Genomic DNA, 22,853 nt, shown 5'->3' with positions numbered 1-22,853 from the left:
AGGCAGTGGAAGCTCAGCACAGTGGTGCTTCAGTGGCGGGTTGCAGCAGTGGGAGCATCAGATTGGCTCTGCCGCTGCACCAGGACCGCACCAGGTTCTCAGTCTTGTCCTTCCCGCTCTTGGGTAAATCGCAGTGATGAGCGGCATTGGGGGTCAGCAACACAGCATCACCCCCAACACATCATATATCATGCTGGGATAAGAAGAAGAGAAACGACTCTCCAGAAGTCCCTATAAATATCACTCTAATATATATTTATGTTTAAAAAAAACCAAAGGCATATATTTTGTAAAAAAAAGTTATTCCTTTTATAAAAGCCGTATAAATTGCATATGATGCCGTATCCATTGTACGCTCATCCCTTGTTTTGCAGTGGCGTTCGTTCTAGAAGAACTTGTGAGGCAATCTCCACATCCTTTCCTGTGTGTGGAGCCCCACATGTCATATTACCTCCAGCAAACCCATGTTCAAGGCTCATAAAAGTGTTCAGATGTGTGCAGAGCAGTGCACATTTCAATGCTCACATCAAAGGCTGGATCCTCCTCCCTTTCGCAGGTAAAGGTCGCCAAAAAATGAATGAAACTTACAGCAGTCATGTCCACATATTTCCTTATTTTTGCAGTGATGGTTGCATTTCCTATTCCCGTCCTTCATGCTGAGGTTCCCTTGGCTACGATTGCCTCCTAAAGTAATATATACCTATTTTAAAATATTGATTATGTTGTTCATTAGGTGACATATGGCAGTGGGGTGGACCTTGGTTGATTTTGAGAGCATACATTATCCAAGTGATATTAGACATAATTTGAAAACGTGAACATGTAGAACAGTTGTTATGTACTTATCATGGACAATTGTTGATTGTCCCGTCAGTCAATTGCCTAAGAGGGTAGGCAATTTCAGAGGTAGTTAACCTATATTGCATGTTTGCTATCACTTAAAGTGAATTGTGAGTCTACCCTTAATATTTGCTCCTATACTATTTTAAAGTTTAATGTCATAGAAGAAAAGCTATAAAAGCCATAGAGCATGAATATTCTATTTATCGCAACTCAGTGGCAATAAATGTCCCACTGCAGTGATTGAGCCTTTCACTGGAAAAGCTGTTCCTAATCCCAACTGCCTGTAAATAAATGCCATTTAAAATTAACAGGATGTACTTTCAAACAAGTACATTCAGAAATGGGGTGCCATTAAGTATGTTACTTTAAGTCTATTTCATTTATTTATCAATTTAACCCCACCACTTAAAACAAAGATGGGGCTCGGCTTATAATAATTAAAAGCAAAAGATTGTAAAATACCATTTTAAACATTTAAGGAGCGACAAACAGAACAACAAAAATCCAGCAATTATACACAAAAAGAAACCTTCCCCAGATATACCCCCCAATGCCTGCTTAAAGGGTGGTCTTGGCATTTCTTTTTTGATGCTTTTCTTCTTGTCAACTCATCCCAGAGCCTCCAAGCAGCAATCAAAAAGGCACTGTGCCCCCCCCCAAAAAAAATTTGTTTCTAGTTTCCTGCAAACTTGGAGCAGGGCATCAGTCCCTGCGGATAAGGGCTTTGCCCCAACATCCCTGAAGAATACTTGGGAGCCAACATGTTGGTGGAGTGGTTTTATTTATTGAAATATAACCTAAGATCTTCAAATCAACAGCCAACTAAACAGTGAAAGCAGGTGAGTTTATTCATCGTATAAAAGGGGAGGCACCCTCTTGCAAACCCAGGGTATGTCAACTGCTACACACAGTGGCTTCCTGTGTGGCCCCCACCTCCATTTGCTAGGGCTGGCTCAAGACATTTTGGAACCCGAGGCAAACCACAAAATGGCACCCGCCTCTGCACCAGGGAAGAAGGAGTAAGTGAAGACCCGTGTCAGAAACAAGGAGGGTGGGGATAAAGATCTACATCAGGATCTGTTGTCCCTGTGGATCCTGCCTCCTGAGGTGGTTGCTTCACCTTGCCTCATGGTGGGCTGGTCCTGGGTCAGAGCAGGCTTAAATTGCCAAGGTACAATTGCCAAGTTAAGTGATTGGTCACTTATCCTGGTGATCTCCTTGCTCCCCCCCCCCCCCCTTAGGGAATCTATTGGAGTCTGCTTCAGGTAAGGGAGGGGGTGTGTGGGACGTATTTGTCCCTGTGGCAGGAGCGCCATTGTGCAAGAAAAGGCATCCTCTGAGATTATGCTGCACTTTCATTTGTTTGCAATCAACATTTTAAAGCCAATTCACACATTATGCAAGATTGCACTGGGATTTGCTATCAAGTATATATGCAACCCTGCCTCTCAGATCTGTTATTTAGTACGAAACTATCACTTACCTTTACCGATTTCTGCTGTTGCTGATCCTTCTGAGGAAGTCTGACTGGATGAACATTCACTTTTTAATGTTCCATGTATGCTCACCATTTCATTTCCAAACCTCTTTGGTCCAAGATAAAATGCCTTAAATTTTTTCTGGATATCTAGTCCAACTGTTGCAGAAAATATACATGTATGTATGATTTATTGAGTTATCAAATATGTCTGTATTTATATAATTCGGCTCCCTTAATAAACTGAAAGATTAAAATACCAAAAGAATGCTATGACCCAAGTGCAAAGGAGACCGATGTCAGACCAACAGCTACTCTCCAGAGTCTTTCCTTCACCAGCTTATTTTTTTATCTAAATATAATGGCCACTTACCTCCTTCCCGTGTGAGCAGCGGTCGTGGCCAGACGCAGTGTCTCCCTCAACTCACTCCGTGGCACCTTGCCATTTTTGGCGATTTAGGCCTTGGACGGAATCCTATAGTCTTTCATCCAATTAGGGTAGGGAGGGAAGTGGTGATTCGTCCCACCCCATATCCCGAGGCGGCGATTACAGGGTACCCCATTAGAGGCCATTTGCATAGGGCTAGCGGGCCATAGGGCTTCCCTTAGCATTTAGGGGGCCAGCTGCGTAAACCTGTGTTTTGCAATGGACCCACCTTCCCAAATACACCATGTCATGCCTCAGACCCCCAGCAGGGGGCTGAGAGGGATACATGCCCAATGCCTATGCCAAAGCCCCCTACATCTGAAATCAATAAAGTTGTGGCCATTTCAGTTGTCGTGTCCATTTTTCACTTTTTAAAATATGGCGTTGGATGCTAAAATTGCAACAATTCTGATTTATGGTGTGAGCTGAACAGTCTTTTTCAAGCAGAAAATGCTGCAGACATCACTGAAACAGCTTGCACAAAGCGGTATTTAAGGCAGTGGAAACAAATTGAATCCAGTATTCTCATGACAGCTTTGGAGTTTTATCATACAGAGGTTAAAATCAGCACAACATTGGATCAGAAGCTGATTTTGAATATGCAAACATGACGTTTGCAATTTACCTTCCCACACCTTTATGTGTTTTACCACTGAGCCATGGTTCCACCCACTGAATGGAGCTACAGGTCAAATGAATGTGGTCTGCTTCCTACTGGTTACATCAGTCAGTGGGGCAGCAGATAGAAAAGGAGAGCATAGTTATGCAATTTTAAGTCAAGGGAGCTAAGTCTGGATACAATCCATTAAGTTTGCAATATATTATAGAAATAGAATGCAGTTTTACTTGAACAGAATTGGTTTTAAGACTTACATCACATAAATTAACTTACCATATTCAGAACTGATTAGATTTATGCTAAGCTCTTCAGACTTAACAGCTCTTCTCACTTCAACCTTTTTAGTCCAATTTCCAATTTTCAGCAAAGCGGAATCCCTGCAAAGTATCAATATACCATATTAAATATGCACAAATGGGCAATTTTTTAAAGTTTTAAAATGATTTGAGTATACTCACGTAATCTTTTGCTTAAAAACCACCTGATTATCATTATCTCCTATTATTAAGGTCACGTAGTGAAAATCTGGGGCAGTTCTCTTTGTCTGTAGCTGTTCAAAGTTCTTTAATATGACCGTCACTAGAATTTCAGCTATGGCTTCACTGTATTTTGTTAGCTTGAAAAAGATACATATTTTAAAAATAATACTAGTTTTTCACCTATTTCAAAATGTAGAAATACAGTTTTACTTTGTATATATTGGCTGGGTTCAAACATACTGCTAAAGTATGATTTAATGTTATAAACGCCGGCGTTTGACTCTGACACACCCCATTCCCCTCTCCTCCAGGTTGGCCACAAGGACATGCAAAACGTTTACTTCTGCTTTCAGATAACCAATATTTGTTTTGTGAAGTGCAAATCCAGTATTGTGTTTAGTCTGAATTAGGGTTAAGGAAACAAGTCAACTGCAAAAGGTTGTTTCTGATCCTGAGTTTCTTCCCTAAACCATAGTTCAGACTACACCAAACCATGGTTAGTTCGAAACAGTGCCTTTTACACACAGAGCATGAAGGTTTGAGAAGGGCTTCTCTCTATATATGTGACAATGTGCTTAGAAGTCTCTACTTGATCAGGAATCCTGATAAGATAAGGTCCGCAGTTGCTTCTACATGCATTCTGCTGAACCCAGAAGTGGCCCCCTTCAGACCTTCACAATTAGCATGAAAAGTTCAGAGAGGAGCCTTGGCATGAGGATATTGGGTCCTGGGCTTCTTTCTGCATCCCTGCCCCTACACATAACCCTCACATGTTCAGCCAAATCCTGCAAGAGGGCATTATTTGACAGTTTATAGGCTGTGGGAGAAACTGAGAGTCCTACCCAGAAACGTATCTACCCTAAGCTACCATTGTATTGAGCTAGGTATTGTGCCTAATCCAATATTGATCTACCACCTAATTTTTTGCTTCTTAATTCTCCCTGTAGTTTCCTTTCTATGTGTATACTGCAAACATGAGGAAATCTGCACAAGCAGAAAATGGAACAAATGAGAGATTACAAGAAACAGGGACCACGGTGCAGACAAAATCTTACAGAAAAATCAACATGTCTTAGGTTTACTTTTCCAATTTATAATTATAAGATCTTTTCTATAGGCTCCTTATTCCTCCTCCTCTCCAAGTTAGCACATTTCATTCCTACAAAATCACTGTAAACCTAGGAATTCTTAGCTTGAGGAGCTTCTTTGTAATTATTGAGGGCACTACACATGTCATGAGAGTTAAATAACCGAACCGATCTTTGTGAAATTTAGGAACAGAGTTTTATTTAACCTTCTCTATACAACTGTTTTGAAGGTGAAGGGCAGAACAAAAATGCAATTAGGCCATTCTATTTACCTGCTCTACAGTAAGTTCATATTTTGGAAGGTGTGCTACCGATTCTTTAATTTGATTTCCAAAAGGAGGGTGCCTATTCAAAATCTGGAAATTTAATTTCAGAAAGAGTTCGTATTAATTCAGTATGCATTGATTTTGAAACATCCTAATACAAAGTAGCATCGATTTGAGAAAGATTGTCCCCCTGGTATTATCATTGCTAACCATTTCCCCATAATGCATCAAAATAGTAAAACATAATTTTGGGATATTTTAATTAAACTGTTCGCTGACAAATGTTAGATTATTGATTGATTGATTGATTGATTGATTGTCTGCCTTTCTCCCAAGTTGGGATAGAAGGCAGCTTACATATACTAAATAACACTATACATAGTATATTTTATAGTATCAAACACTATAAAAAGTAATACAAACAAACCAGGGAAAAGTAGTTAAAATGCAATAAAACACATTTATAACAGCCATTAAAATACTAATAGCTCAGACAGCAGCCTAGTAATAATATCTGCTGCACATAATTTTCAATGGCCTGTTTAAATAGGAAGATCTTAGCATGCCGGAGGACCGATAACAAAGAGAGAGCCAATCTAACTTCTCTAGAGAGGGAATTCCACAACAAGACAGTAGCCACAGAAAAGGCTGTTTGTTGTGTAACCACTAATTGTGCCTCTGAAGTTGATGGGACCAAGAGAAGGTGCTCACCCGAAGAGCTTAGCACCTGGGCTGGTTTGTAAAGAAAAAAATATGAACTTTAAGTTAAGCTGGGCCCAACTTATCTGGGGCTTTTATAGGTCATGAATTGTGCCTGGAAAGGGACCAGGAGCCAGTGAAGTTGTTCTAACAAAAGAGCGACATGCTCTCCGTTAGCAGCCGTAGTCAACAGTCTGGCTGCAGCCGTCCAGACGAGCTGAAACTTTCAAACATTTTTCAAATGCAGCCCAATGTACAGTACATTACAGTAGTCCAATCAGGATGCAACCCAGGGATCAGTCATCATGGCTAGGAATTAATGCAGCTGACACATGAGCTATAATTGTGCAAACATATACTTGGACACCATTGAAACCTGGGCAAAATCCAGGAGTATACTTAAACTACGAGTCTCCAAGAGAAGTGTAACCCCACCCAACACAGGTTGAATCGTTATTTCTTTATCTGCCTTCTGACTGATCAAGAGTGCCTCTGTCGTGTCTGATTAAGTCTCAGATTGTTCACCTTCATTCAGTCTGTTACTGACATCAGGCGCTGATTTAGAAGAGGCAGGTTCCTTGGATTTTGATGGAAAAAATAGAAGGATAAAATACCCTAACAGCCTGCTTTTTCACTAGCCTCCAGTAACTGCCATCTACAGGGCCCTTATATGTGCTTACAAAATAATTAATAAAAATCAGCCAGTCTTTTATTCAAGTGATTGTGTTTGGTACCACAAACAATGACAGTACAGTGGAAGCAATAAAATATATGACGACTTGTCTCACTCATTCTGCTCCAAGCTCATTTTCCAACCTACATCCAAGCAATCACGGACTGTCTGTGGTGTCATTATTGCTTTCCCCTTCTGCCAATTAAACATACTTAAACAAAATTGTAAAATAGGCAGATGATAAAATAAATACCAATTCAAGTTCCCTTGCATTTATATCTTCTATTTTTTCAAAGGATACCAGACCAGCACTCATCATTGCACTTGACAGTGTCATACCTGTTGAAAATCGCAGTCTTAATTGGTTTTTGTTTTGTTTTTTGTTTTACTAATAGCATTTTCTTACAAATACTGTAGTAAATAATAAATTATCATTATCTTCACCAAAGGCAAGCAAATATGAAATGGCATTTAAAATACATTTGAAGAGGGTTACACCAAATAGATCTCAAAACATTGGCACAATTCTCCTTCAAGTTTCATTTTCTGAACAGACTTATGCAAGAAGTAAAAATTAAAGACAAAACCCTTATAGCAATGGCCATCAATTATAGGTGGATTATGAGAAACAGAGATGGATTGCTGAATTTCTGTCACAATTTGCCATGTTGCTGGCATGCACCTGTCATAGTTCAAAGTTCTGGCTATAGGAGGTAAAGATCAAACTTCTGCCTGTTTAGAACAAGGGCTGACTTGACTGATTTACACTGAAATCCTGTGCATATTTACCATAAGTCCAACTGGGCTCAATGGAGTTTACGCCCAAGGATTGGATGCCTAATCTGCTACATGTGCCTTTTCCACTTTCTGCGTGTGTTAATTCTTGCCAGTATCAAATTGCGCTCAGGCCAACAGCAAAGGCTGGTATCCAAAGAGATGCTGTGAGCACGCTCAAGTGCATATGTTCATACATTGAAGCATCTCTGGTTTTCTTTTCTAATTGCTTCTTCTTGTGCACAATAGAGACTGCTGCAGCATCTCCCCATGTCTGGGAGTCAGGTTTTTTAAAAAGGGGTCTCATTTCTTAGGTGTGTCAGAAGCCTCAGTAAGGCACCACCATTTAAAGCAGTATCACAACACTTTAAACAGTTATGTCTTCTCCCAGCTATGAAATTCTGGGAACTGTCATTTGTTAAGGGTTCTAAGAAGTTGTTAGCAGACTTTTATTCCCTTCACAGAGCTCCAGTTCTTAGAGTGGTTTAACAGTGAATCTCTCTTCCCATGGACCTCAGGCTACTGTAGATGACCCTCAGGGTCCCTTCCAACTCTATACAATTCTATTATTCTTTTGAGGAATCCATGGCTGTTTAAAGTGATAATGATACTGCTTTAGTTATACAGTGTGGATGGGACCTAAGATGCAGAAATTCCCCATATGACCCTTTGAACTCCGCAGCAAATATTGGGCGTGAGTTCACTATACATTGTACTTTCTTGTTGACTGTAGTACCTACCAATTTTTTCAAGTTGTTTAGAAACATACAGTGAGTTTTCCCAAAGTCTACACCTGAAGCACTTGGCTAAAATCAGAGAGCTTAATAATGCAATAAAGTTGTTTTGACGGGAGGCCAGAAATTCAGACAACCCTGCACAAGAAAACAAACATACAGGTGAGGGGAGGGGAATCTTGCAAGACAGACTGTTTTTAAATAATCCAAAAGTAAAAATGATCTTTTATCATACATTTTGTAAGCCTTATGCCATTTCTGAAAATCTTCCCTATATCTTGTGTCAATGTGAAATCTTGTATGGGAATGCATCCTAGCTGTGCCTGAATAAGACTGCAAAAGAAATAGTGAATCATTCAAATTATCAAAACAGATTTTAAACATTTCAGTCATGTCAGCTACTGAAGGGGGGGGGGGAATCAAGGTCAGGATAAAATCTAGAGTATATAGAAAGCTAAGAAGTGATTTTACAGGATATGCACAACTTGAAGATTTAACATACAGAATAAGAGAGCAAGAAGAACATATGCTTAAAGAAGACTGCAAAACATTTATTGAATATATGGAAAATAACTGTATACAGCTGAAAACGCTGGCAGCATTAAGGTAAATTCAAAGGAGTAAATAATTTCTGATGGATGTAAAAGGGGAAAACTGATTGGAATGGTTATAGTAAAATATGTAAAATGAACCATGGATAGTGAAAAAGGAAAGCCATTAGATATTTTAAAGTTTGCAAAATATTTGAAATTGTAAAATTTTAAATTTAATGAAAATTATTATATATAAAAAGGAAGTGATTCTTCAGGAATAATTGACACAGAATCAGTGGCGTAGCGTGGGGGGTGCAGGGGGGGCCGGCCGCACCGACCGCAACATCGGGGGGGGGGCGCTCGTACTCGCAGCTTTCTGCCCCTACCTGGCTCACTCACTCTCTCTCAGGGGGCGCAAATTACTTGCCTTGCCCCAGGTGCTGACAACCCATGCTACGCCACTGCGCAGAATTTTATCACTGTCTTAAGTAGCAGCGAGTGGCTGCTGTATTTCTCTTTTAAAATAGGAGAGCCTAAATGCTTACCAATTCACTTTCATTTCTCTTGTTTTTATCTTTCCTTCCATTGGATATCTGTATATGAAACACAACATTTCCATTTTCATTCCATAAGACTGGGACCTTACTCCCATCTTAATGGTCCAATGACAAACAATGGATTCAAATATGACACACTGTCTAGCCTGTAGGAATTATCAGCAATGTATGTCTAGAATGATCACATGCAATGATATATACATGTTTGTTTTAGTTAGTGACCTACACAAGGCCTGAAGAATTAAGAGATCCACAAAGCCAAATGCAGCCCACCAACCATAAATGGTTCTATAATGCTCCTGGTATTGCTGCTTGCTTGGAGCAAACAATGGAATGATCAAGCACACGACAGGCCACTTTGCTGGGACTGCATTTGACTTATTGTGCCACTAATTGTAGAAGCCAGTTTTAAGTACACGTAAACGAAGTTCTGCTGAAATCAGAATAACTTAAGACACAGTTCATACACTAGATCTAAGAAGAACCTACACGTGGGCAGAAAAGTCGATTAGATATAGCAACTGTTGGTTCTGACAAGTGCTAACTAAAAGCAGTCACACAACCTGAGTCCAGTTCTTTCAGTGTGTCTCTTTCCCCCATCCCCATGCTCCAGCATGCACTAGGGTTCTTCTTGCACCATGAGGGGGAAACAAAGAATTGCGAAATTTCAGTAATTTCCTTGTTTTGTCATTTCTTTGGTGCTCCAAAATGAATTCCTGCACTGCTGAAGAATGAGTGAGGGGCAGCAGCAAAGGAAGGGTGTTGGCATGGTGCTCTCAAGCGGATTGTAGTACCACTCAGAACAAGTAGTTGCTACACCCAGCCAAATGTTAACCACATGGAGTTTCTTCTTACATCTCCTGTGGGAACTGGAATTAGTAATATTTGAAACTGTGATTTTAAACCTATGTAACTGTGTGCAGGACAGCAACAGTCGTCTATAATCAAAATTAAACTTTATTTTTTGAATATATCACCTTGTACCTTATGCTTATCCTGTTCTTGTCTTTATTCAAAGTATTCAGTATTTTTTTCTCATTTGTTCTTAACTTGATGTCTGAAAATTCATTGCAGCTGGAGATCAATGTGACCTGCAATAGTTTCTTTCATTTATTCAAAATTCTCCCATCTTGGCCTTTTCTAAATATTTAAATTATATTTTAAGCACAGCAGTATTACTTTTGATACCTCTCATAAGGCCTTTCAGGATTGCTAGCACAAACAAACCAGGAAAGTATGATTGGGGTTGCCCTGAAAACCAGGATTGCAAACCAGGATTAAATTTTGGTCTTCAATGTTCAATTGTACAGCTAAGTGCAAAACCACAGTGTGCAAACCATATATTGTTCACGTGTATGAAACCTGGGGTAGATCTACACACAGGGGAAAAATCACTAAATAAGTCAGAAATTAAATCGTTATAGCAAAAGGAAAAAAAACCTTATGGAAAATCACATACAAAAAATTCCTGCTCTCTGGCACCAGCTGGTGCTGCATATTTATAATGCATTCAAATCACTGTTTCTTTGCTAATGTAGCTGAGCCCTGGTTAGGAAATCAGACCTTTACAATATATTTCTAGCATATACAGTACAGACTACAAGGAGTGATCAGTGGCTAGGCCAGAACCACATCAGTGTAAACAAGCAAAGAAAAATAAATCAAGTCAGAATGTAATAGATTGGGGGGGGGGTTGTACCCACTGCAAAACTAATGTACAATGATTATTTTAAGAAGTTTAATTGGGAAGTGTTGCAATATCTGATTTACGAAGTTTGGCAAATGGCGGGAGGAACTTTTTATAAAATAGCCTGTGGTAATATTAATGGACTAATTAATTAATTAATTAATAAGATTTCTTAACCACCTTTCACCATAAGGTCCCAGGCTAGGTTATAGCTATTTAATCTACCATTACAAAAACAGATAAAACTTGCAATTCTAAAACAAGTACAGTGGTACCTCAGGTTACGGACGCTTCAGGTTACGGACACTTCAGGTTACAGATGCTGCTAACCCAGAAATAGTACCTTAGGTTAAGAACTTTGCTTCAGGATGAGAACAGAAATTGCGCAGCGGTGGCAGCGGGAGGCCCCATTAGCTAACGTGGTACCTCAGGTTAAGAACAGTTTCAGGTTAAGAACAGACCTCAGGAACGAATTAAGTTCTTAACCCGAGGTACCACTGTAACGCTATTCCTAATGGAACACAACAGGGTTGGATTCAAGCTTAGTCATGGGATTTAAGTCTTCATGACCATGTAAAGTATAAATTTAAAATGGGATTATATGGAACAGCTGGGATCCAATAGTGCCCTTCTGCTGGTAGAAAGCCTGATTTCAGAATGGTCACTTACCGTGCCTCCTCGGTGAGCAGTGGTTGCGACCCAACGCAGTGCCTCCCTTGCTGCTTGGATGCAATGTGCTACTTTGAGCGCAATACGTCCCCCTCGGCCACCGTGGAGGCTCACGGGTTCCCGCCAAATCCATTGATTCAAAAGAGCCAATCCGCGGCGGCCTTAGGGGGGCATGGCTCAACAAACAGACCTGTGGGAGTCAGGCTTCACTCAGGTCCGCTCAGCAACTATAAGTCCCAGCCATCCCTGCCCTCCTCATCTAGTATGCCTGGTACAATGTGATGCTACACTACAAGATGCCTTCCACCAGCTTGCACAAGAGCTAACGAAACAGCAAGAAACCCTTTCCTCCTTCTGCTCACGATATTCATATTTCATTTGTGTAACAAAATTACCAGTTCTTGTAAAGTCTCGTTTCCATGAATCGTAAAACACTTTTTCATGGTGTCAAATGCAATATAATACCAAGCCATTAGTCGTCCAGTTTCTGTAGGAAAAGAAATATAAAGCACTTAGCACTCTGGTGAGTCAGGTGTAGTGTTCCATCCATTTTTCTCCCTGCATATCATAACCCTGAGCAGACTTACCAGTTTTTAATTACTCACCTTTAGAGAGCGGAGACAACACATCATTAAGCAGATTTAACAACAGTACTGTGGCTTGCTCCGATAAGAGAATTTCAAGTATTAATATTAAAGGGAAAAATTGTTCCCATTTACAACTATGAAATCACTGAACTGACATAAGAGCTTTCCATGCTCTCAAATTAGCATAAAGTGGCAGAGGGACACTTCTCCCAACAACGTACTTCAGCAGTATCAACAGTTCTGTCTGGTCTAGCCTAATGACCATGCCTATCTTGGGAACCAATATGGGCATTATTGCAGCTTTCACATTCTTTGCTGCCTAATGACTAATTCTGTGGCTGAACTCCACAATCCTCAGAAGAACTTTGAGCACTAGTGGGACAATTTAATCCTGAATGTGTTTTAAACCACAGCCTTTGGGCATGTATTTACTGGCACCAGTTCTTAACCTCTTAATGCACCTGATTTGAAGCCATTTTCTATTTTCTCTAGTACACGCTTGTAACATAGATGTGTCAGCAAGAGGCTGCTCTTATCATGGAAATCGTAAGGAATGACAGGAAAGGAACCCCTAAAATATCTAGGGCCCTAGCCATAACAGAGGAAGTGCCCTATCCAGAAAGCATTCTAAACACTAAAAAAAATAAGCTTCTCACTTTTGTAAGTTTTAAGTATTACCTGTTGGCTTGAAATAGAGTTTATCATCCATCTTGATCAAATCAAATGCAGATAAATCATTCAAGTTCTTCAAACATAATTCTGTTCAAGTAGGAGAAATAATTGTTAGTACATGTAGGGAAAAAAGTTTGGTACGTACCTAAGGCCACGTTCCAGCTAAAATTAAGCACTTTTGGGTCTCATGGAATTTGATATGAAATTTAAACAAGCTTAAGTCTTCTATTGGTATCAATACAAGTTTAAAATTGGCAAGTAGTAGTTGCTGGACTGTGCTCTCAATAACTAACATATTTTAATCAAACCCTTGGTGAGTTAGGGACTTCCCCTGCATGTGAAGACAGGCTCCTGCAGATTGAGCAGACAAGAATAATACTGGGTCCAACAGTCAAGAAGGCCATTACTGCACATGTTGCAGAAAGAAGTGAGGGGCAGATGGGGCTCGTCAACCTGAGAAGGTAGCCCATCTAGGAGAAGGAAAACTCTGGTCCTAAACCTCCTCTGCCTTGAGGCATATCTTTGGGAGAAGAAAGGGCTAAGGAGTAAACTCTACATTAAATCCAGAGTAGACTCCCTAAGATGATTGGATGGCATCTTGTATGCCTCCTTCTGCCATCTCCTGTAGACAAGCTGGTGCCAGATGTATTCCTTTGGAACACATCAGTAAGGCCAAGATGTGGGTCTTGTCTTCTGGGCAGCCCAGGACCTCCATACACACTGCCCAGGGTTGAGTCCCAGAGGGGTCACTTTGGTGCTGCAGCACACAATAGAAGTGGGAGGCAGCAATTACAAGTTACTGGTTTCTGCAGCCACAGCAGGTACTGTGATTCTCCAGTGGTTTAACTTCACCTTCAGATGTGCATTCCATTGTTTCTCAAGACAGATGGATGCCAACAATAACAAATCAAACAAGGCCCAGCTTAAACTTTTTTTAAAATGGTAAAGACCTTGCATGGTAACCTGCTGCCTATCTCAGCCATTTTTAAAATGGCTGTACTTTCATTTTACATCTTACTTTGTTGTGAGGAAAGCCGTAGATCTAAAATGGAATCTAGATGGATATGTCAGTCAGGTGAAAAGATTATTTAACAACTTACGCGAGTATTACCTGAACTTTGAACAAAGCTGCTACTGATAAATGGTATAAAGAAGAAAAGATGTACGGGCTTAATAGATCACATAGGAACTTATGTAAAATGCATGATCTTTTCAAGCATGGTGGAAAGTGTCTAACCTTGCAGTTTTGCTTCAATTCCACTTCTGTCCAATCCAGTTGGAAAACCTTCATCAATGGAAACATTTGCATTTGATTATGGCTTTAATTTGTAAGAACTCTCAGCTGTTATATGCACTAGAAATCTAAAAACAATATATTTATATAATGAACATATATGGAGACCTACCAGCCATGAGAAATAAAGGGGTTTTTGAGATTTAAGATGCCTCCAAGGCCATAGCCTGGCTGACTGCTCTTCAATTCTAACGGGGTGTCTGGTGGGCCCTGATGTGCCTAGTGGGTTATTCATGTTTCTAAGGTGCAGAACTATTGTGCTGTTTGTTGTATAAGTCCTTCTGTCTTCTTCTGTCTCCTTTAGTAGTAGGCTGATTCTTGCTTGACCAAAAGTGGGGTGCTACTCAACCAGGACTTCTATAAGCTCCATTCAAAGGTATTGGTGCTTATACAGATTCAGTATTTAGTGAATTATATATTCAATCCCCAAATCTGGTTTAATGCTTTCTTAAATTTGTTGCTGTTATTGTTTATTTCATTTATGAATCACTTCCTATGAGGCATCTCTAAGTGATTTACAATGCCAAAAACACATATATAAAAGAATCACATATATAAAAGAGCTAGAACAAACTGTATACATAAACCCAATTTTTTTTGGCATAAAATATTACACAGATATATAAAAGGTAAAGGTAAAGGTGCCCCTGCCCGTACGGGCCAGTCTTGACAGACTCTGGGGTTGTGCGCCCATCTCACTCAAGAGGCCAGGGGCCAGCGCTGTCCGGAGACACTTCCGGGTCACGTGGCCAGCGTGACAAAGCTGCATCTGGCGAGCCAGCGCAGCACACGGAACGCCGTTTACCTTCCCGCTGGTAAGCGGTCCCTATTTATCTACTTGCACCTGGGGGTGCTTTCGAAATGCTAGGTTGGCAGGCGCTGGGACCGAGCAACGGGAGCGCACCCCGCCGCGGGGATCCGAACCGCCGACCTTTTGATCGGCAAGCCCTAGGCGCTGAGGCTTTTACCCACAGCGCCACCCGTGTCCCTATACACAGATATATAATCAATCTCAAATCTAACATATATACTAATTGGGGTAACAATATTCAATTGGCACCTAGAATTGCAGTTAAGTGGGCTGAATGGGGTTGCATATTCATTGTATTGTACATTTAAAACACATCCCTCTCCCCCACAAAAGAATTCTGTAGTTTGTAAGGGTGCTGGGAATAGTATCTCTGGGAGGGGTAAACTACAGTTCCCAGGATTCTTTGGGGGTGTTGTTCTCCTGTCACAGCTCTGAAATGGTCCTTTTTGTGTCGATGAACTATACCATGCACTGATTATTTATTAGCACACAGCATAAGAAGCTGGAATAAGAATGAAAGCAAAGGCTTAGAAAAACCCTTATTTTTTGTTTTCCTAGCTTAAAATATCTGCCTATGCAGAATGTATTATTGCCTCCCAATGATATTTCTTCAGTGTCTTACTACATAAATAAATCAGAAGAAAACAATTGCATAAATCTTCACCCTGCAATTCTGTTGGCTATAACAAATACTGTATTCACCTTTGTTTTAAGGAGTAGCTTATTATTGTGATTATTTTCCCATTTACTAATAAAATGGCTTCACCTGTATCTTGAAAGAATCAAAGTCAGTGTGAAAACAGATGTAGAGAAAGGTGCTAAATGTCCTAACTGCTATCATTTAAGGGCATTTCAACAAAGCAACTATTCCGTTTACCACTTCTTTCCTTTCTTTCACAGCTCTGAAAAGCAGATGTTCCATGTACAGAGAGATCCTACTGTGCTGAACACCCTAGAATGCCTTATGCTGTGGTGTTGACAGCAAGTAGGATCAGTGCAGAAGCAGAAACTCTGCCTTCAGGGCGGAAATAGATCTCTTTTCACTTGATAGGAAATGTTTTTCTGAATTTTAATGTTCTTTTTTGATCCTCTATAAAAACAAGTCTATTTAACAGAAAACCAGAAATGCCACACACTACTTCACAAAAGTGATTTGTCACACAGTGGTTAATAAATGTGAATTGTATTTCTTTTTAAAGCAGACTTGCGACTTCATACTGACAAGTGGAGGTGAAATGCCAGCACCACCTTTTCGTGTGCTCATTATGTTTCTATCAGCTACTGGGCCGTGTTCAAAGTCTTTTTACAAAGCCCTGAACAACTTGAGACTAGGTTGCCTGAGACCAGTTGCCCCTGTATTGATTATAAGATCACTTTGATCACTTGGGGAAATTTTACTCATGGAACCGCAGCCTACAGAATATTGCAAGGCATTTTCCACCATTGACTACACTGTGGAATGTCTTTCCCTCTGCTACACTGAAATGTTATCCATCCATTGCTTCAGAAATATTGTAAATACATATTTTTGCTCAGGATTTCCCTGATGTCCAATACCGCACCTAATTATTAGTGAATTTCTGTTTTTCTTTGTTTTTAATGTTGTATATGTTGGTTTTCGGTAAAAAGGAAAAGAATAAAATATATGGTATAATAAAAGGAGAATTCACTGAATGCCTAGATCAAGGCTCGGGACAAGTACTCTTTGGTGAGAGAGCCCCAGCAGAAATTTGAAATCACAAAACATGAAGCAAAGTAAAGCATGGAAATATAGGCTGTTAGAATTCCCTTCTAAGTTGTTTTCAAAGTTCCCCACTTCCCCTAGCATAGAAAGAGACCACGTTTTTAGGATGTCAAAAATGTTTTACTTACAAACTCTTCAAAGGTCATATTCATGTGCTATTCCATACAGCAGCAAAAAAAAGACAGGTAGTATAACTTATGTTCCAAAATGGTAAATGTTTCTAAATCATTTGTACAGAAAAATAAATATGGCTTGCTTAAGTCACACAACATCCAGCTTAGACCTCCTCACTGGTAGGGTTCAGAATGGAGAACAAAGAGTTTAGTAACCCTTCCTCCCCAGGTGAGGGGGAGTGACGTAGCTAAGCCTGGCAAAATCGCTTACTCTATGGTCTTAACACCATGCATTAATTAGAGTTAAGCATGTTGCTTGTATGAAGCTGATTTATCCCACAGTATCTCTATGCTCTACTCCACTACTTCAGCCTTGTTGCTAGATCTCCCTGGTGTTCATCCACTATGCCTGTATCTGTCCTTTTTGGCTTTCTCAGAAAGATTCTGATCTACTGGCTTCTGCAGTTTCTTTCAAACAGAAGCCAATACTGTACTCATGGGTGTGGCATCCAGTAGCTACAGGTTATATAGATGACCTCTTGCAGCTAACCATTTTGCTTCCATGGCACAGTAGCCTACCAGGAGAGTCTCTCTTTTCTAGGGAAGGGAAGGGAAGGGAAGGGAAGGGAAGGGAAGGGAAGGGAAGAGAAGAGAAGAGAAGAGAAGAGAAGAGAAGAGAAGAGAAGAGAAGGGATAAAGTAAAAAATAAAATAAAGCTAGCTGAAGAGACAAATATTAACAGAGAAAATTTAAAGTCTTGACATTTACAGTGGTGCCTCGCAAGACGAAAAGAATCCGTTCTGCGAGTCTCTTCGTCTTGCGGTTTTTTCGTCTTGCGAAGCAAGCCCATTAGCGGATTAGCGGATTAGCGCTATTAGCGGCTTAGCGGGCTTAGCGGATCAGCTGATAAGCAGCTTAGCGGATCAGCTGATAAGCGGCTTGGCGGATCAGCTGATAAGCGGCTTAGCGGATCAGCTGTTTAGCGGCTTAGCGGATCAGCTGATAAGCGGCTTAGCGGCTTGGGAAAAAGGGGGAGAGGGGGAAAAACCCACAGGAACTTGCAAGACATTTTCGTCTTGCGAAGCAAGCCCATAGGAAATTCGTTTTGCGAAGCACCTCCAAAACGGAAAACCCTTTCATCTAGCGGGTTTTCCGTCTTGCAAGGCATTCGTCTTGCGGGGCACCACTGTATCAGAAAGCACTAAGAGAACTTCAGGCTCTGTTATTATAAGACATGCACAGAACTTGAAAAGGGGGCATATTAGGAAGACAAATGCAATGATGCTGGTATATGTGATTATGACAAAATGAGGTAGCAAGGATTTGAGCACAACTCACGAAAAGGCTTCAAAAGTTTTCATTGCCAAAATCTCTACTGAAAATGAGAACTCATATAAGACAAAAGAAGATGCCACTAATCTTTCCTGTAATTTCTCAATATACCTAATTTATTTCCCAAGATGTGACTATTTTATTGCAACAGACCTTATTATGCCAAATCGTTGCATATTTTAATTGAACACTGAAGTCCAGAAAACGTTAAGAGTAACCAACCATAGTGAGCTGGATTCTTCAAAGCTCTGATGTAAAGGAAAGTTGATCGTATCCATTCCAAAGCTATGTTCACATCTGTGATGGTGTGGAGCACAATTTCAGCATTTAAGTGTTCAATGAGTTGTGTGTGCAGACTAAGAAAACCAGAAAGCAAATGCATACAAATGAAACATACCAAAAGTCTTCCAGTGGCAAGCAGTACATTGCATTCTTAAAATAGTTTAGGCAACTAGAGGTTTGGGGGCAAAATCCATCACCTCCATCTTCCCATCTGGCCACTAGAATAGCCCTCAATTCCAAGAATCATCACATTCCTCTATTATGCTGAGGCTCTATAAATTCCTTTACCCTTATGCACCTCTGCTTCTCACTTCCATGAGAGTATGGGAGACAGCAGCTGAAGATGTATAAGCAATAGATCTTTTATTGCTTCTAAGGTAGAGCTTTCCAAACTTTTCAGCTTGGTGACACACTTTTTAGACAGGCATCATTTCACAACACAGTAATTCAGTTTTACTAGAAAAACCAGAGGTTAAACTTAACTCCTTTCCAGCCCCGGGAGGAGTGCAGGGAGCGTTCGCCCAACACATCTACACACTGCAGCCAACACATGAATGTGTCGCAACACACAGTTTGGAAAGCTCTTTTCTAAGAGGTTGCGTCCAATTGGTGCCTCTTCACTGATGGAAGGTTTCTCATAGGCATCTAGTTGGCCACTCTGAGAACAGGATGCTGGACTAGATGACTAGATACAGGATTAGGCCAGTGTTCTTTCATTTTAGCGGAGTCTACCAGCTCCAGAATAGAGAACCAAGGCAACCTTCAGCAATTCCCCACTCATCCTCTACTGTCCACCACTTCATCTCGCATGTTGTTTTGAAGGTTTCCCAACCTTCCACAGCAGATTTAGGGCAGGGGTGTGTGAATCACCAACAATCATTAATTCAACAATGCAAGTTTCCACATCAATGAGCCATCCATTAGCTGAGGGGCACCAATCAGATAGCACTCATTTCACTGAAAATTAATCCTAGGAACTCTCAATAGTAAAACAATACAATAAGGAAGTTTTAAGAAAGCCTCAATTAAATGTATTTTCGTTCTCTTATTAGGTTAAATGTTCATTGCTGTTTACAAGAATATCAACACACATGCACCCTTAAGGGATGGTCTGATCCCCTGTCTGATACTATATGTGCCCCCAACAGCTGGGATTTCCCATCCAAATGGACTTGCAAAGTACAGCTCCAAACAGCTCTGTGTGTGGAAATCTGCCTATGTTGAGTCAAAGTGAATAATACAATGTGATTTTTACTATGAATTCTAATTTGGGAAGCTTCTGACTTGCCAAAATTTAAGTGCAACAGAAATTACACAAAAAACCTGAAATTATTATAGGAGTGCACACCTAAGCAAATTACACATGCTGTTCAGCTTTTCTCCCAGCATTTTAATTTTTAATTAAAAGCAGGCACAAGGGGCTCAGAATCTAGACTCTTTCTCCAAATCTGTATCTCCCTACCCTATCATCTCTAAAGCTGCTCTTTACCCTTCTAGAGAGAAAAGGGTGCTTGTGTTTATTTTCTTCTTCTCGTTCGCTAATTTCAAATTAAACACTGCAGTACTGCACACAATTATATAAATGGGACCTAGAAGTATATAACCATATGAAGGATTGCAACACAAAATTGTTTCCATTCTACGCAGATTATTATAGAAGAATCAAGGAAAACGCTGGTGTGGATTTTTGTTTGTCTTGTTGATTACTATTTCCCCACATGCTGGGAATATAAAGATTTTCTAGCTTCCCCATAGGCCTATCCTCATGATCCATCAGATAAATTTCTTCAAGATAAACAAATGTGTTTAAGACTGTAATTCCAACAGCATACAGAAAAATGGCTCAAGTTACCTGCTTTCTATTGTATCTGCACCATTTAACATCTGAACATACTTGTCTCTAGTACTTATCCTTGTCATGATAACTGCTGTGGCTGTTGTATCAAACTGGAGAGGAAATATATATATATAGAGAGAGAAGAATGCTTTAAACTGAGTAGGCAGTAATGAAACATTTTTATGGCAGGTGAAAAATATAGGACTATCAACTAACGTGAAGTTCAATCACTGAAATAATTATCCAGATCAAAATTCTGGGCAGGAGGGTATCCCTATCTGCCTGGTTCTTTTGTACAGTGGGACCACCACTTAAGCGTAATTTACTTATGCAATCATAACCTTAGGTGTATGGCTGATAGATAGATAGATACAGTCGTACCTTGCTTCTCAAATGAAATCTGTTTCAGAAGTCAGTTCAACTTCTGAAAACGTTCGAAAACCAGGGCGCAACTTCCGATTGGCTGCAGGAGCTTCCTGCACTCATTCAGAAGTCACATCAGATGTTCGGGTTCCAAAGAACATTCGCAAACCGGAGCACTCCTTACCAGGTTTGTGGCATTCTGGAGCCAAAATGTTCAAGTTGCAATAATGATGATAATAATAATAATAATAATAATAATAATAATAATAATAATAATAATGTATTATTTATACCCCGCCCATCTGGCTGGGTTTCCCCAGCCACTCTGGGCGGCTTCCAACAAAATATTAAAATACAATGGTCTGTTAAACATTAAAAGCTTCCCTAAACAGGGCTGCCTTCAGATGTCGTCTAAAAGTCTGGTAGTTGTTTTTCTCTTTGACATCTGGTGGGAGAGTGTTCCACAGGGCGGGTGCTACTACTGAAAAGGCCCTCTGCCTGGTTCCCTGTAACTTGAACCGCCAGAAGGCCTTCAGCGCTAGACCTCAGACATTCACAAACCAAGGTACGACTGTAGATGATAGATAGATAGATAGATAGATAGATAGATAGATAGATAGATAGACAGACAGATAGACAGATAGACAGATAGACAGATAGACAGATGATAAAATCCATTGCGGAAATAGCTTTCAAAGCCCTCTGCCTTGCTTACTAGCCTCTGGGAAGTAAGCACAAAGGCCTGTCACAGGGCTCTCGCCCGACCTTCCCAGAGCCCAGTATGCAAGACAGAGGGCAAGTCCTACTCTAGACAGGTAGGGGTAGTCAACAAATGATCAACAAAAGCCTTGAAAATGAAAGGGATCCTGGCCTCTTTCCAGCTAATTTTGTCTGTCTTGCTCATTGCATTTCAAGTTTTTGGGAGGGTGGGAGCAGGACTACAGAACCCTCTTTACGCAGAGGACTACCTAGGGTCCCTTGCACAAGGAACTGTATTGGTGCTCCCCCCCCCATAAGAAATCACTTTACCACACATTCCTTTGAGCTGCAGTGCAAGGAGGACAGGAAGCTTCTCCCACGTCTGATCTCGCCACGACACTGGCTGTGGAGCACCACACAAATATATGTCATATACTCCATAGTCTAATAGGTGATTTTTGTGCTGGCCTGTGCCACTAGTGGGGACTGGTTTCACCAACTCCTAGGTATGCTTCTGTATTTTTTTAATTTGTTTCCCATAGATGTGGATCCAGTATATCAAAAGACAGCACGAACGGTTCATAAAACTTATACCGTGTATAGATGTTTTCAAATGTGGAATATCCTGTGAATTGTTGGTTTTTGTAGGAGAGTGTTTAGGTTTGATTTTCTTTGTAGATTTGGGGTGGTTGTGTTTTTTTTAAAAAAAGATATTTGGTCGATATTTCTTAAATAAATAACTTGGAAGCTAATTCAGCTTGCAAACTGAAGCCAGTAGCGTCAACTTTACATTTCCTAGTAAACAAGGCTATATTAATTATTCAGCAATAAACTCTACTGTGCAAACAAGAATTTCACAGGCAACTATAACTACAAAACTTCCACTTAACATTTTTGTAAAGACTCTCCTCCCTGCAAGAGAGGGGAGTGGTTGTGGTCGGGAGCCGGACTCCGCCTCAGGCAGGGGGCGTTTGCCCCCTGCCTTTCCACTCACCTGGCTGGCGCCCATGCCCACGGCTAAGCACCCAGCCAGTTGCCTTCAAGGGGGCGTGTACAGCAGCCTAAATTGCTGTGGCGCCAGCCTCCTGGCCTCACTTTTCGTCGTCCCGTCGCGAGTCACCCACTCTCCACTCCCTTAGAGCAGGGTTTCAGTTTTCTTTTGGCCTTGCTATGGACCTTAGGTTGGTCGCCCTGGTTGTCCAGGGGGCCTGGTAGGAATTTTTCCATTTGGCATTAGGCTTTTTGGTTTTTTTCGCCTACCTCGTAGCAATCATCACAACTTTCGTGGTATTGGTGGGTAGCTTAGGCATTGGAATAATATTTTGTGGTGTGTCGAAGGGCTAGGTGTGGCCTGCGCCTTCAATTTTTGGGTATTCCGTTAAAGGAATCCGGCGGTCGTGTATTCTGTCCGATGCCTGCGTGGCGGTAGGCCATGGCACGACCCTCGGTGACATCAGGGGAGATCTTATAGTTGGATTAGCATCAACAGGCTCCACCTACTGGTGAATAAACCCTCCTGTTTTAGACTCACCCCTCTCTGAGGGGATGGAGTCAGCTGACGTAATCCAATGCCTAAGCCAATACCTTTTCACTT

The 22,853-nt window shown here is 40.7% G+C and overlaps 1 protein-coding gene across 2 annotated transcripts in view; it reads right to left on the bottom strand.

Moving 5' to 3' along the window:
* Nucleotides 1-22,853, bottom strand: part of HFM1 (helicase for meiosis 1) — a 57,988-nt gene that overhangs the window by 16,722 nt on the left and 18,413 nt on the right. The window contains exons 16-30 of one of the 2 annotated variants that reach the window (XM_082227716.1): nt 20,213-20,307; nt 18,301-18,434; nt 14,022-14,069; nt 12,791-12,871; nt 11,921-12,012; nt 10,154-10,260; nt 9,158-9,205; nt 8,315-8,412; nt 8,086-8,217; nt 6,825-6,910; nt 5,206-5,289; nt 3,825-3,982; nt 3,640-3,743; nt 2,327-2,479; nt 589-684 (exon numbers count right to left, since the gene is read on the bottom strand). In XM_082227716.1, coding sequence (XP_082083842.1) covers nt 589-684; nt 2,327-2,479; nt 3,640-3,743; nt 3,825-3,982; nt 5,206-5,289; nt 6,825-6,910; nt 8,086-8,217; nt 8,315-8,412; nt 9,158-9,205; nt 10,154-10,260; nt 11,921-12,012; nt 12,791-12,871; nt 14,022-14,069; nt 18,301-18,434; nt 20,213-20,307 — 1,516 coding nt within the window. The remainder of the gene's footprint in view (nt 1-588; nt 685-2,326; nt 2,480-3,639; nt 3,744-3,824; nt 3,983-5,205; nt 5,290-6,824; nt 6,911-8,085; nt 8,218-8,314; nt 8,413-9,157; nt 9,206-10,153; nt 10,261-11,920; nt 12,013-12,790; nt 12,872-14,021; nt 14,070-18,300; nt 18,435-20,212; nt 20,308-22,853) is intronic. The other variant, XM_082227717.1, reaches the window with a different exon arrangement.

Source organism: Podarcis vaucheri (assembly GCF_965113315.1).
Source record: "Podarcis vaucheri genome assembly, chromosome: 6".
In the NCBI taxonomy this organism is placed as follows: Eukaryota; Metazoa; Chordata; class Lepidosauria; order Squamata; family Lacertidae; genus Podarcis; species Podarcis vaucheri.
The sequence above is the reverse complement of the archived record's forward strand: the minus strand, read 5'-3'. Positions and strand labels throughout refer to the sequence as shown.